Raw genomic sequence first — 13825 nt, 5'->3', positions numbered from 1 at the left:
TTTAACATTCAGCTTACCCTGGTGGTGATGCTTGTTGCTACTTTAACATTTCTAGCCTGACCAGTTATGTTTTGTAAATACAAAGATCAGCAGTCAGGTGCAGAATTTTTCTGGATGTTGCCGTGAAAATAAATTTTCAGCAAGTTTTATTAATATGAATTGAGTGCTAAAAGTAAATTGTAGTGCTAAACATGCCAGCAATTAAACTCTCTCATTTCATGGTGGTAGTAGTGGTTTTCTGCCATGAATACTATGGAAGTTCATCATTCTCAGTTATTGTTTTCCTATATCCAATATACTGCTTTTGCAGATTGTATTAATGTAGTGCACAATTACTGATAAAAGGTAATTAAGTTGACAGATATTTTATTGTATTTGTACTACTCCAGTAGATTTTAATATTGTGAACCAAATGCTGTATATAAAAGTGTAACACTAATCTGTACAAAACCCAAAATAATTTTTTTTTTTAAACTGGATTCAAAGAAAAGTGTAATTTCCTCTTCTGAGTTTCAATTGAGGTGGCTTCAGAGGAGATGCCATTTTTTTAAGATAGCCTAAAGAGCTTTTCATATTTTATGGGATATTTTTAATTGATTGAATGGACTAAAAATGTAAGAGCTTGGGAGGGAAAATGCCAAGTGATTGAACAAATTCACCCAGAAACTCCTTGGATTATTTCAGTCCAGTTTTTAGTTTTTCTTGTTCTTTGGGTGTTTCAACCTTTACAGATTCCGTAAGTTTTCTTTGTGCTGGCCACTTGTTAATTCTAGACACAAAGATCTTCCACAGGTCATGCTTCTGAAGTTTTCATACTGAAATTTGGGGTTGCAGTTCTCCAAAATTCATGCAGTGTGTACCACTGATGGGCAGATGCATTTTAAGCAGTCAGGTTTTGAAACATAGTTGGAGGAAACAAATTTCAACTTTCCAGCTGAAAGAGGAAGTGATGAACCTGTGGAGTTCTTTGCTGGTTCAGTAAATTAGTCTGACTGATATGCTAGGAAGTATATTTAAATGCATGTTCCTTGACAAAGGTAATTAAGAACTAATTTTCTGGCAATGGCTTTCACAAATGTACCTTTGAATATGCCAGAATCTGTATGCACCACCAAAAAGCAGTGGAGAAGGCACATCAGTTTTACCTGTGTCACTCATCTTGTGTGCTGCAATTTTATGATATTTTATTTGGTCTATGATCAAATTTGTTTGCAGTTTTCTATGGACTTCTTTTGGTTATTCATGCTATATAAATCTTCTAGGAAGTAAAATTTTAATATTATTTCAGTCAAACTTCAAAGACATCTAAAAGATACCCAAACATGTCAAAGAAGTGTGCAGTTAGTCTGTATCGTTAGAACAGTCAGTTGTTGGTGGGTATTTCGACAGGATAATTCCATTTGGTGGGTTTTAGTACTTATGTGCAAGGATTTCACCACTCTTAAAATTGCCTTAGACTGATGGAGACAGTTTATCTTCTTTAGGGGGAGGGATAGGCCATCTTTGGTCTTATGTGTATTGGGGCTTCCATTAAACTATCTGCTCTAATTTTAATTAAAGCAGCATGACTTATGTTTAGACAAGGCAACACAATAGATTTGGGAATGGCAGTCAGAACTTTTTTGGTCCTGTGCTGTCAAATACCAAACTTCTCCTCCACGTGTGAAGCATACAGTATTTTTAATATATTTGTATTATCATTCCGTTAATTTTTATTATATTTGGCAAGTAAGTTGAAAACATCAGTGTATTTCTTAAAGTATGGGGGGAGGTTTCCATGATGGTCTCAAGACTTAGGGTTGCTGAAAATTGCTGCAGTAGATGCTACAGACTGAATTAAATGAAGCCTATTTTAGGAAAAATATGTGAATTTAATTTTAAATTCTGAGGATGTTTATACATTTTTCTAGAAGGCTGATGTTTCATGTAAGCTTTCTTCTCAGGCTGTTTGACTAGGTAAATTGGCATAGAAGACAAGGCAAATACTGTGAACTTGTGGGTCCTGCTGCTGTTCCAGTAATTGGCATTTTAATGGATGACAGATTCCTGCTTTCTCTGCAGAGACCAACAGCTGCTTCATGGTGGATGGTGCCACACCTTGCCTTGCATGTATTTGTGAATGTTCTCTGTGTTCACATGCGTGACATTTTGCAACATCTCAGCCCTGGAGGTGGTGATGTTAATCATAATTAATAATCTGCTGAGCCTGTAAATATTTAAATTGACTTTCCCCTTGGGTATTGAGAGAATCTGGGGCAGACATGGAAAACAGAACTTGTTAATCCCATCTCTACATATGGTACTGAAAAAAACCCCTAAAAATTCAGAAAATTGCTGAAAGGCTAAATCCTTCACGTGGTATTGATGATGAGTTGTCACTGGCATTAATGGGAATATGTCTGGGAAGAAGAGATGGTATAGCCCTGCTCTTGTATGGAAACTTCATATACCATGCTAAAAATAAAATGGTTTTTTTTCATATAACATGAGTTTGAAAGACATTGACATCTATTCCCGCAGGTTCCTGCTGCAGACATAACATGGATCAGCAAAACAATTATTTTGTTGGCATGTCTCAAAACAGATCTGAAAATAAAACAAGCTACATCAGAAAAAAACCTTTTGGTGGGTAAAACTGCATATACAATAAGGCTGTGCTAAAAACTGCTGTGCTGGGAGCACAGAAATGTTACACATCAATCCATTATTGTTAAATTGGGAAAACGTTTGCGTGCAGCGTAGTCTGTGCTTGATTTTACTCAAATTTGGCTTAATAGAGCAACCAGTGGAGGCTGATTTCCAGGTCAATAGCCATTGATGTTAGCTTGATAATAAACAAGGACTCTTAAGCCAAAAGCAAAGGTGATGCAGGTAGACACAGCTGTCAAATAATCACTAAGAATAATCAGCTGATAGACATAGGTATTAAATGAACACTAAAAATAATCTGAGAAGGTGTAATGTAAACAGTGTTTCTGGATCAAAGTATTTTTTTACTTTTCCCTTCTGCTGTTATGGTAGAATGGGTTTTATCTCAACCACCATAGTTCCACTTAATATTCATTAGAAGCTGAACATGTTTTGCCACTGTTGCACTGGAATGTGCAGGGTTTTAAGCATGAAAAAAATCATACATGGAAATTGATCATCTGTGTCGTGTATCACACTATGAAGAGATCAAGCAAAGCTGTTCTTTGCTTCCTCTTATGTTACAGAGTTGTCAGTTCAAGTGACATCCTGTAATTGATAGGTCTTTTCATCTGTGTTCAATACATGGTGGCAAAAATTCAATGTAAAGCGTAAGAAAGTAAATTTTCACAGTTCAAGACCTAACGATTTGTGTGTCATTAATGTACTTTCAGAAATTGCTACTTTCTGGGAATGATAAGGACGTAGAATTGAATATTCTTTGCTTTTGGTAAGGTAAACTGGATTGTTTATACCGACCTCCCAGTTAAAGGATTATGAAGTGACTTCTGGAAAGTTAATGCCCTTTGAAAATTCTATGAATAAAATAATGATCACAATTCACCCAATTCAGTGAAGAAGCATGGTGCTTCTAATTTTTTTCTGTATCCAGTCTAAAAGATGGTATCTCAATACTGGATTAAAAAGCCACACTCTCTGGGCTCAGTGTGCAGTTTTCTGTGCAGCACTCGTGCTCTGCCGTTCCCTCTACATGTTAAGCAGGTGTATGCAGTTGCCTGAGTGTGGCAAGGCTCTGTCCCTGTGGTGCTCTGAGTTTGAGGGTGGCAGCAGGTGGCTCTCAAAGGGCAAACCAGCAGACACCAGTGAAGTGATGTTTGTAGAGGGGCACACACCGTCCTGGTTTCGTTGTAATTGGCACGGGTACAAAAGATGATGGTGGTGCAGCAGCAGTGGCACCTGCCTGCACATGCCAGCTGAGTGTGTTCCCAAGAGCTCCACAGAGCTTGAACTCTGCTGCTGGCAGGAGCCTCAAAATGCCTTACTGTATCTTCAATGCTGCTGTTGAATTTGCCAGATGAATTACTGCTGTTACAGAAAGGCCAGTGCATTATAGTGTGCTTTTCTGGTTGTGTGGGCATTCCCAGATTTGTTGCCACTGTTAAATCCAAAGCAAAGAGTCTTTGGTAATTGCTGTTTACCCTTGCCATTTCTAGTATTTTAGCATGTGTTAGCTAAGACACTCTTAAAAACACCCCACAAAATCCAAAATTAGAGTTTTTATAGGCTTAGTTGTTTTTTACTGGGTGTTGGAACTGAGTGTGCAGAGCTCTGGCCTTGCTGGAAAACTAGAACCTTTTCTCTGTTGTTTGATCTCTCACGGGTAGTCTTGCAGATGCTTTTGAAATAACAGCAGAAACGCTGCTGTAAAACTCCTGTAAAATATTTTATGCCAAATCCATTGGTTTTTCTTCTGCTTAATTTTGCATTTTTTTCTCTGAATAGCGCTTGCTTTTTTAACAGCATTTGTAGTACATTCAGCTCAACCAGTCATGGGTTTAGGATGTTTGGTTTTTTTCCTTGACTCCACTAAATTGACAGCTGTTCTCAAGCTGGCTGCATTCAGGTACCAGAGTGTGACTGAACAATGCTGTAGTTTAAATCATCAGGGGAATTTGTCATTAAATAGATCTAGCCCAGGAACTGATAAAAGTATAACAATTAGTATTAATTTGCTAAATCATAATGGCTGTACAACTTGCTGCAAACCTCTGAGAACTAGGCAACTCTTTGCAGGACTCATCAGAAAATGTGAATTGTAAAAAGACTTGTATAAAGTCCTGAGGGCAAACAAAACAGTGGTGATACTATGTTTATAGTGATTGTTAAGAAAGTAAACTGCACACCTTTTGTTGTATTTTCCTGCCTTCTTCTGTTAAGTAGTAAAATTTTCTGTTCTGTTCTGCATTAGCACTGGTACAAGTGGGAGTTTGGAGACGTGGACAAGAGAGAAGGGGCAGGGTTGTCGCACCAGGAATAATTCTAAGCCCAGTCTAAGCAATAGTGGATATTCTGTATGTTGCACAATGTGGTGGTTTTCAGAAGTGTAGGACGGTTCAATATGTTAGCAAGACAGTTGTAGTATTCAATTCAACTCTCAGTAACTCAGCTCTTATCAAAAGCTACCATATTTTAATTTGGACTGAAAACTTTTGTTTCAGAGGCTCGTACTTAATTTTTTTTTTAAAAAGCACTAACCAAATTCTTGAAATTGTTTCTGAGAATTCAGCTAGCAAGAAAATACCTCTTTTCTGTAATACTGAATATTTTGGTAATCATGCAAACCTTTTTAGTGCTATTTTTAATTTAGAGGGAAAACCTAAATTTGGCTGGAGAAGACCTCCCAGATTGCCTTGCTTATGTGTGGCACATAATTTGCAGAAGTTTTAATGAGAACTGAGTGTGGGAGAAATAGAAGGTGATGAGGGAAACCTGGGAAACAGTGAGCAGCCAAGAAGTGAGGTTAGATGAGACACTGGGTGTGGAGAACAGGAATGGTGAAACTGGGGTTGCACAGATCTAGGTTGTGAACACCTGCTTGGTGAGGAAAAGAGGGTGAGGAAAAGATTGTGAGATAGGCGACATGCAGTCCTGGTTGTGGAGGAGCTGGGCTGCAGGAAAGGGAATGAGGAAGCAAATGGAGAGAGCCTGGGGAAGAGTGTGACCAAACCATGGAGTGGGAAACTAATGTACTGGGCTTGAGTACTATTACTGAAGGTGTTGGATTACCTTGTGCTGACAAGACCATGGGAACCAAGAGCAAGATTTTCTGGGGGTAAAAACAGAGAATCCTGAACAGTGGAATTGAAGTTTGAACGTTGCCAAGAAGTTTGGAGAATGAGAAATTATTCTCAGGGTGGGCAGTAGCAGTTGCAATGCAGGGGGCTGATTAGTCTAGATACTCCTGCAGAAGGCTGGCCTGGGTGCAGTGCCCGGCTGCCCTGTGGGGCAGAGTTCAGGCCTTCTGCTCGGTACTTGAGAAGACTGCCATGCAAAGCAATTAAACAGCTTGTTAGCTGAACAGTTATTTGCAAGAATGCCTCATATATTTGGTTGTGAACATAATGTAGTGCACTGCTTTGAAACTGCTTCCATGGCAGTTGATTCAGCTGGGGAAAGATGTGTGAGGACTTGCTGGGATATCCCTGAAGGATGGAATGAGCCATATGTGGGGCATAGTTCGTGTACCCTCTGTACTGGGCTTTGGTTGTTACCCTGTAACAAAGATCTGTGCCCAGAATTTACTTGTAGAGTACTTGCTTTGGAGAGGTAACTGGTCACAGCATGCCTCTCCAGGGAAGTAGGATGTTACAGCAAAAGAGGAGTGTGAGGGTTTAGCCAGTGCAGGAGGCAGCACCATGGGACAGGGGCTTTTCCTAAGCAGTTCTGGTCCATCTGTTTTCAATGTGCTCTTTTCTGGAGCAAAGCATTCAACCATCCATCCCCTTCCAGGGATCCAATTTTTGTTTTTCCCGAAATGTGTCTCTTGGAAACAGCCTGTGAATTGCATCATGATGGAGCTCTACAGAATTCTGTAGGCATGGGGCTGTAATTGTGTTTTCCCTGAAGTGAACCAGAACTGGAAAGCACGAGCTGCCACATATCTGGAAATCTTATCTTCATGTGATTGCAGGACTTTATCATAATGGGATTGGAAACCTTATTTTTGATATTTCTAAAATGTCTAGGGCATTATTTAATTATTTATTTTAAGGCTGGCTCCCTACTGATTAGATTATTGAAGAGCTGGAATACTCTCAGTTATAGGGTGTATTCTGGATGCAGCTGCATATGCTAACTGTGAGCTGGCTCCTCCAAGAGCCCACTCAGATATGGATATGGTCTGTAGCTCACTGATTGTTGAGAGCTAAGTAGTTTTGTCTGTTTGTATATCACTCCTGAGCTGGAATGGACTCTCAGAGCAGAACTTGAAATGCTTTGGGTGGTGCTGTAACTGGCAGACTTTATCCATCTACAGGTAAATGAGAGACCACACAAAAACTGGTTTTGTTACTTTTAGAGGTGATTTGATGCTGATATTATTTGAAAAATGTACAGCTTGGTCTTACGTGACTTCAACTGTATGATTATACACCCTCCTTTGAAGTAAATTTTCCAGCATTCTCATGGCATCACATATCTTGTAAAGTAATCTGAGGTTTAGGAGCTGAAGTCTGCTAAACAATTTGTATTTTATTCTTTTTATCAAAAAGATTCTGTGAAGTCCGTTCTTGAGGCCTTAATTTTTGCCAGTTATGAAGAGTGTGTGACTCACAGAGTTACTTAATGTTGTGTTTGTATGATTACTCGTGACTTGTGAAATTTTAAACTTGCTTTGCCTGTCTACATGCAGTACTTCCCTATTCCTTCCCCTTTCATGCTGTGTTGCCTTATTAAGAAAGGGAACTGATTTTATACCTGGCCACTGCTTATTAAATGAAGCAGACTGAAATGCTGCCATGTAGTCAAATGTCAAAATTACATCAGAGTCCATCTAAGAAGTATTCAAATGAAAACAGTGATTTGTATTAAGCTTTTCAGTATGTTTTAAAAAATGCAATAGATGCAGAACTTCGATGTGACACAGACCTGGTATAGTCTTGGTAAATAAATTCTAACTCAATCTTCTCATCTTATTCAAAAGTCTCAACAGTTATATGAGTATCACTCATGGTTTATGAAGTGTTTTGACATACTTAGCCCACAAGTAATAGTTTTTATTCTTTCTTTTTATGGTTCATTACTTTCCAAAATGGAGCTGTGTTTGTTACTAGGATATTTTTTGTCCAAAAATGGTGTGCCTCGTTTCTGCAAGAATCAGGTCCTTCATGCATGTCCAGATCTTTTGGACTGAAGGTCTGTGATGGTGAGTGAGGTACTGCTGTGCTCTCTGTCTCGATTTTGGATAATTGTGGTAGAGCAAGTACTGGTAGCTGAGTGAGTGTCCTCACTCTGCCTCCATCCTTTTATTAGTGACTTCTTGGGACTGTTTTCAGTGTCACACCCAGGTATTCAGAGGGTGTCTGTTTGTGGCAAAATGGAATGACCAGGGGACCACCCACTGTGCTTCAGATGTGGTCTTGCATAATACTTGTTGCAGAAAAATTCCACATCCTTCATTCCACCCAGAAGCTTTACAAAATAACATCTGTGCATGCAATCACCTGCACTAATTTGCTTCTGCTCTTGCAATTGATTACAAGACAAAGTCACAGTACAGACTCAATGCAAAACAGAAATAATGGAGTCTTCTGTACTGAATGAAAGAGCTGTGAATTTGGTCTTTCAGACTGTGCCTCTCTTTAATGTGTTCATGCCCACTTAGATGATACACTGTTGAAAGTGAGATCTATTAAAGCTGGCTGGCATAGTCTCTCTGTCTTCCCTTTTCTCTGGTTTTTCCAAACCTCATCTTTATTTACTAAATATGCAGCTCAGACTGAATTTTTTAGGAAAATGTTCAATTATTTTCAAAAATGAGTCTTGAAAAACTGCATTATTTTGCCTGTGCAGCCATCTTCCTTTCTTTCCCCAACCTACTTTCCTGTGCTTAGTCTATGGCCTAGAAAGGTAGCGATGGCATGATGGCTTGGAGATTTTATGTTAATGATGTACCTTCTTTCTATGTTTAAAATCTCTTATAATTTAGTCTTTCCTTGGGGGATAGAGGAAAGGTCACAATTCTGCCCATGTTCAGTAAAGGCTTCTGTTTGGCATTCAGTTATTCTGAAGGCTTGACTCAGTGGTGAGCAGGAAGATGGTTCAAGAAACTGCATTTTGGGAGTACTGAAAAAAGTAGCTAGGTCTAAGCAGGTGCTTGAACTGTGAGAAGCTCTCTGATGCTGTCATGTAACAGCATTTGTGGCTCCTGTGGAAGGAGAGTCAAATGTCAAGTGAACGAGAAGTGGTGGGAGTCAAGCAGCCTGCCATTGGCAGGGAGGTAAGAAAGGACTTCTTGTGATACTGGGGAGAGACTGAGAGCCACTGGGAGAAACGGGGACAAGGTGAAAAGATGAGGTAGATAATCATGAGGCAATAAAAAACCAGCAGCAGAGAACATACAGGAAGAAGTGGGAACTGGTAAGTACAGATAGAAGAAACAGAGGAAGAAGAGAGAGAACTTTGTCTGCAAGGAAGTGGTGTGTAGCAGGAAAGTAGGAACTGCCCAAATAAAAAACAAGATGAGGGGAAAGTGGGAAACTGAGCTTGAGTCACAGAGACGAAAACAGATGCAGGAAGATCAGATTTTTTCACCCTCAGTGTATCATAGACAGAATAGTAAGTCAAGACAAGAGCTGTGGGAGTACTGACACTGGGTGGTAAAGAAATCAAAGCTTGAAGTTATAAACACTAAGAAATAATTGAAATCTGAGGAGATGAAGCTGTGTGTGCAGTATGACAAAGCAGAGATGCCCAAAGAGGGAAGCTGCACTCCTGTCATCGTGGTTCTGCCACTTCTCTGCTTTCATTGTTAGTGTTTGTTGAGTTCTTCCACAAGCCAGCCCAGCAGCAGAAGCCTGTTGGAGCAGCTAGTGACTTGAATCATCTCAAAAAGAGCAAACTGCTGCAATTGGAGGCAGAGGAGAGTTAATGGGGGAAGCAGTGTGACCTTCCTCATGTGGCAGCAGTGAGTCATTGAATCTCCTGAGAAATGAGAGCTGCACAGGTGAAGACAAGCAGTTTGAGGAAAGGGACCTGCTGCAGAGGAGAAGCAGGACTGAAGCAGTGACAGACTGGGAAGAAAAAGTCTGAGAGGGAGAAGCTGGCAGAAGAGCAAACCTGTTAGAAATGTTCCTTCTCAAAGTGTCTAGAAGGTCTTGCCTTTTATTGCTGTCAGAAGAAAATAGTAAAAGCCAGAGGAAATGTGAAGATTTATATGGCAGTAGAACTTTAATATCCATTAGCAAAAGTGGAAGAGGCTTTTTAGTAGGCTTAAAAGCTCTCTTCTGCTCATAGGTCCTGATATAATTTGAGCATGATAGAATTTCTCCATTATTTAAAAGCCTAGGAAATGATACATACAGTAAAATAATGCTTTCTTGAAGCTGTAAAATAAAAAAAAAAAAAAAGAAACATAAGTACAGTCTTAATTTGTTGCATTTGTAAATATACCCCATTGTCTTAATTTTTAGTCAGTGCCTCTGCATTAGCCAGAATAAGGAATGAACAGTATTAAATAAAGATTTCATGAATATTTTCTCATCATAATTCTGTGTTTTACTGTGCCCTATTCAAATTCTGATTTGAGTAGCTGGTAATTTCCCTAAGCACTGTGAGTGATCTCCTGTAGGGAGATACTGTTGCATACATACTCTAAAATTTCACTCTGATCTGCATACAGAGAGCTGAAGGATGAGAATTTAAAAAAAAAAAATCAGAAATTCCAACCCTCAAAAAAGTGAACAAACCGCCCTCCCCTAAACCCACTTAGCTGGACTCATCTATAATTATTAACTGGGCAGAATAAAACACCATGTCATATTTTTTCTGTATGCTACCAGTCTGTAAATAAAAATCCAGGAGTTGAGTGATACTGCTGAAGAGTGTTGTGGAATGTATCCTTTGTGACCATTTAGACACAAGGGGCCAAATCCAGCCAAGTGGACTCCTGAGATGTGGTGTCCCATACAGCATATCCATTCTGTGGAATTTCTGCAATTTATTTGTGCTAGGAAGAGTTTTTTGCTTGTGAGTTCCACTGCTGAGAATTTATGCATTGGCCTCCATTAGCAATTTTTTATAAGCTTTTATTTGGCCATAACTCTCAAGCAAACAATGTACCAGCATCTGGGTGCAGATGACCTGATACAGTCTCTTCAGAGGGGAAATTGTTGTATACTAGAAAAGCATAATCATTATTTTTTTTACCTTCTTTAATTTGCAGTAGCATAATTAAAAGATGGATTTGCTTTAGCTGTATTTATTTTATTTTCCTCCCTTATTGCAACAGGATAGGCGAGTTCTTATTTGCATCTATAAAATATGCTTGGGAAAGAAGAAAATGATCTTTGCCTCAAGGGCAGAGCTCACAAACACTCTGAGCTTCCAGGCAAATCTATTTGATGTCAAAAAAATTTATAGTTGGCAAACTAATTTGTAGTAAATACTACCAATCAGTATATGCAAGCCGTCTATGAATTTTGTAAGAATTATTTCAACAGTTAAAATTAAGATATTTTATATGCATGTTTTATATATCATAAAGTAGAAATGGCTAAAATGGCAGATCTCATGTTAATATGACCCGGGAGTTAATGAACAAATTCTGCAAATGCTGAGCTTAAGACCTGGTGTTATGTTACTGTGTCTTGACAGAAGTTGGAACTCTCATTGTAGGAGGTGTAAAATTGTGTGGGTTTTGTTTTTGTTGTCTTCTGATGCAGGTGTGATGGACAGGTAGCAGAAGATTTCACGTTGATATCCAGGTATCAGAATGACCGAGTGCTTCCTGCCTCCCACGAGCAGCCCCAGTGAACACCGTCGGGTAGAACACAGTGGGGGACTTGCTCGTACTCCCAGCTCTGAAGAAATCAGTCCTACAAAATTCCCTGGATTGTACCGCACTGGCGAGCCTTCACCGCCTCACGACAACTTACATGAGCCTCCAGATATAGTATCTGATGATGAAAAGGAGCATGGGAAGAAGAAAGGAAAATTTAAGAAAAAAGAAAAAAGAAGTGAGTAGACAACTTGTCTTTTTAATTCAATGCTTTCAAGTTCTCTTTCCTTTTTTCTCTCTCAGAATTGCTAAGTATTCCCAGTGGGTTCTTTTAAATTTGTTTCCATGTGGAGGAAGTGAACTTGCTACAAACAAACTTTGTGCAGCATGTGTTTCTCTTGCAAAAAACTCCACACCTTAATTTTTTTTTTTTGTTGTGCAGATATAGGTGCCAAGCATGTGCCCAGAATTACTAATAAACACATTTATCCAAAAACCTTTCATAATGCATTGGTAAATCCTGGCATGGGGTTCTTCACATTCTAAGTGGAGGTTTCCAAATATATCCATTTTTAATCATAGCTGAGATGCTAGCTAGAATAGAACTGTATGTGTGATCTGAATTGTACACTTGTGCATTTGGAAGAAGAGGTTCAACAACTGTAGCCCTTTTCCCATGTGTCTCCCTTATTCAGTGTTTGCTTTTGTGTACCATCCCAGGTTTTCATGTGCATACTGCACTGTTATTCAAGTAATCATAAAATCTCTGTCCTTTTTTTTTTCTCTAGCTTCTCAGTTTAGTCTGATCATGCATTTTCCTCCAGCAGTGCCAAAGTATTATTGCAGAGGTCAAAAATGTGCAAACCAACACTAAGATCTGAATTTTCCAGAACTCACAGAGCAAAGGTTAGAAGAAAGTAAAGCTTTGACTATAGAATCCTTTGTCAGTGTATCAGTGTCCGGAGTGGAAATTTCATTTAAAAAACTACCCCTCCCCCAAAATAACAGAACTATTGCTTCCCACCTTCAGATTTCTGCAGAAAATTTTTGAAACATGAAATAGTTTTTATTCAATAAAGTTTTTCTACATGTTCTGAAAGAACAAAGCACTTGGAAATACTAGGCTGATACTGAGCACTCTCAGAGCCAGAAAGACCCTTCCTGTCCAAGCCTCTGAAACCTAGATATCACAGCCCAAGTGCTAGTAGATTGTAAGTGACATTTGTTTTAGCAAAATTTGAAAATGTCTGTATCTCTGATGCCAGTGTATCCTGCTACTTCTTACATGTGGAATTTGAAAGATCAGAAACCGTAAGACAGAACACACTATTCTGTTAGAATTAATATGGTGACTATTTGTAATATGCATGCATATATTTCAATAATCCCTCCTTAAGAATCTGCTGTCACTGCACTGCTTTTACTCAAACCAGTTTCCTGGAATGCAAGAATTGTTTCTACCACAGTTAAGAAGGACTATTGCTATTTTAACTAAAAACGGTGTGCCTAAAGAATACTGTAACTCAAAAACGTATCCTCGAGTTAAATCCAACAGTTGAAATTCCTTCAGGTTTTAAGAAAAGTGATTCCTTAGTGATTTTCTGTAATGTAAAGAATATTGACCTAATACAGATTACTGGATTGGCAATGAAAATTTGGTATTGAGTGGATAGGTCTAAATTCAGGCTATCAGTAGCTGCTTTTTTACTGTCCAGCTTTCTGTTAGAGCTCTGCATTGCACACCTCTAAATCTGGAACTGGTAGATGCCAACATTTTGCATTATGTGGATTTCTTTGTATGGAACTCAGGATGTCTCATGGTGATAGTGTAGCTGAAGGCTGTTGTTTAGGAGGAAAAATGCTACTTCAGCAAATCCACACAGGTCTGTACACATTGGCACTGCAACTGTTTTTTTCTACAAGAGACTGCAACACATTTTATAGCTGATGTAAAGCAATTTCTGTTACTTAAAAGAAACTTTGAAGGTATGAAAAAATCCTCAAAGAACACAAAAATGCAAAACACGGGAAAAACAAAATAATCTCTTGCAGTGCTAAAGTAAAAGGCATTCAGCATTTCTTGGCCCTAATACATCTCTGTCATATAACTGCCAGATAGAAGAATAAGTTACATACCAAGCTTTCAGTACATCTCATACACTGCAAAAATAGTCAATATTGTAAATATACCCTCAACAGACATTTTACCTGTCTAAATTGCAATTGTTCTGTACAGTTGCTTATCATGGTTGATTTTAAGAGTTTTCCTTCCAGATTTGGCCTTTTTTATTCCTCCCATCCTTTTGATTCTTCATTTTATTTAGTCTTTTCAATTATGTTGTATGTCTTCAGATTATTTCTTTTCATTTTTTCTGGCTACCTGCTTTGGTTTTGAACAGT

General features: G+C 38.7%; 1 protein-coding gene across 1 annotated transcript in view; it reads left to right on the top strand.

Moving 5' to 3' along the window:
• RALBP1 (ralA binding protein 1) overlaps positions 1–13825 on the top strand; it is a 32669-nt gene that overhangs the window by 5133 nt on the left and 13711 nt on the right. Inside the window, exon 2 of the mRNA XM_014871213.2 lies at positions 11370–11663. Within this exon, the coding sequence (XP_014726699.1) occupies positions 11420–11663 (244 nt within the window). The 5' untranslated portion in view covers positions 11370–11419. The remainder of the gene's footprint in view (positions 1–11369; positions 11664–13825) is intronic.

This window comes from Sturnus vulgaris, chromosome 1 (assembly GCF_052056855.1).
Source record: "Sturnus vulgaris isolate bStuVul1 chromosome 1, bStuVul1.hap1, whole genome shotgun sequence".
Lineage (NCBI taxonomy): Eukaryota > Metazoa > Chordata > Aves > Passeriformes > Sturnidae > Sturnus > Sturnus vulgaris.
Note: the sequence above shows the minus strand (reverse complement) of the source record. Positions and strands in the feature narration are given on the sequence as shown.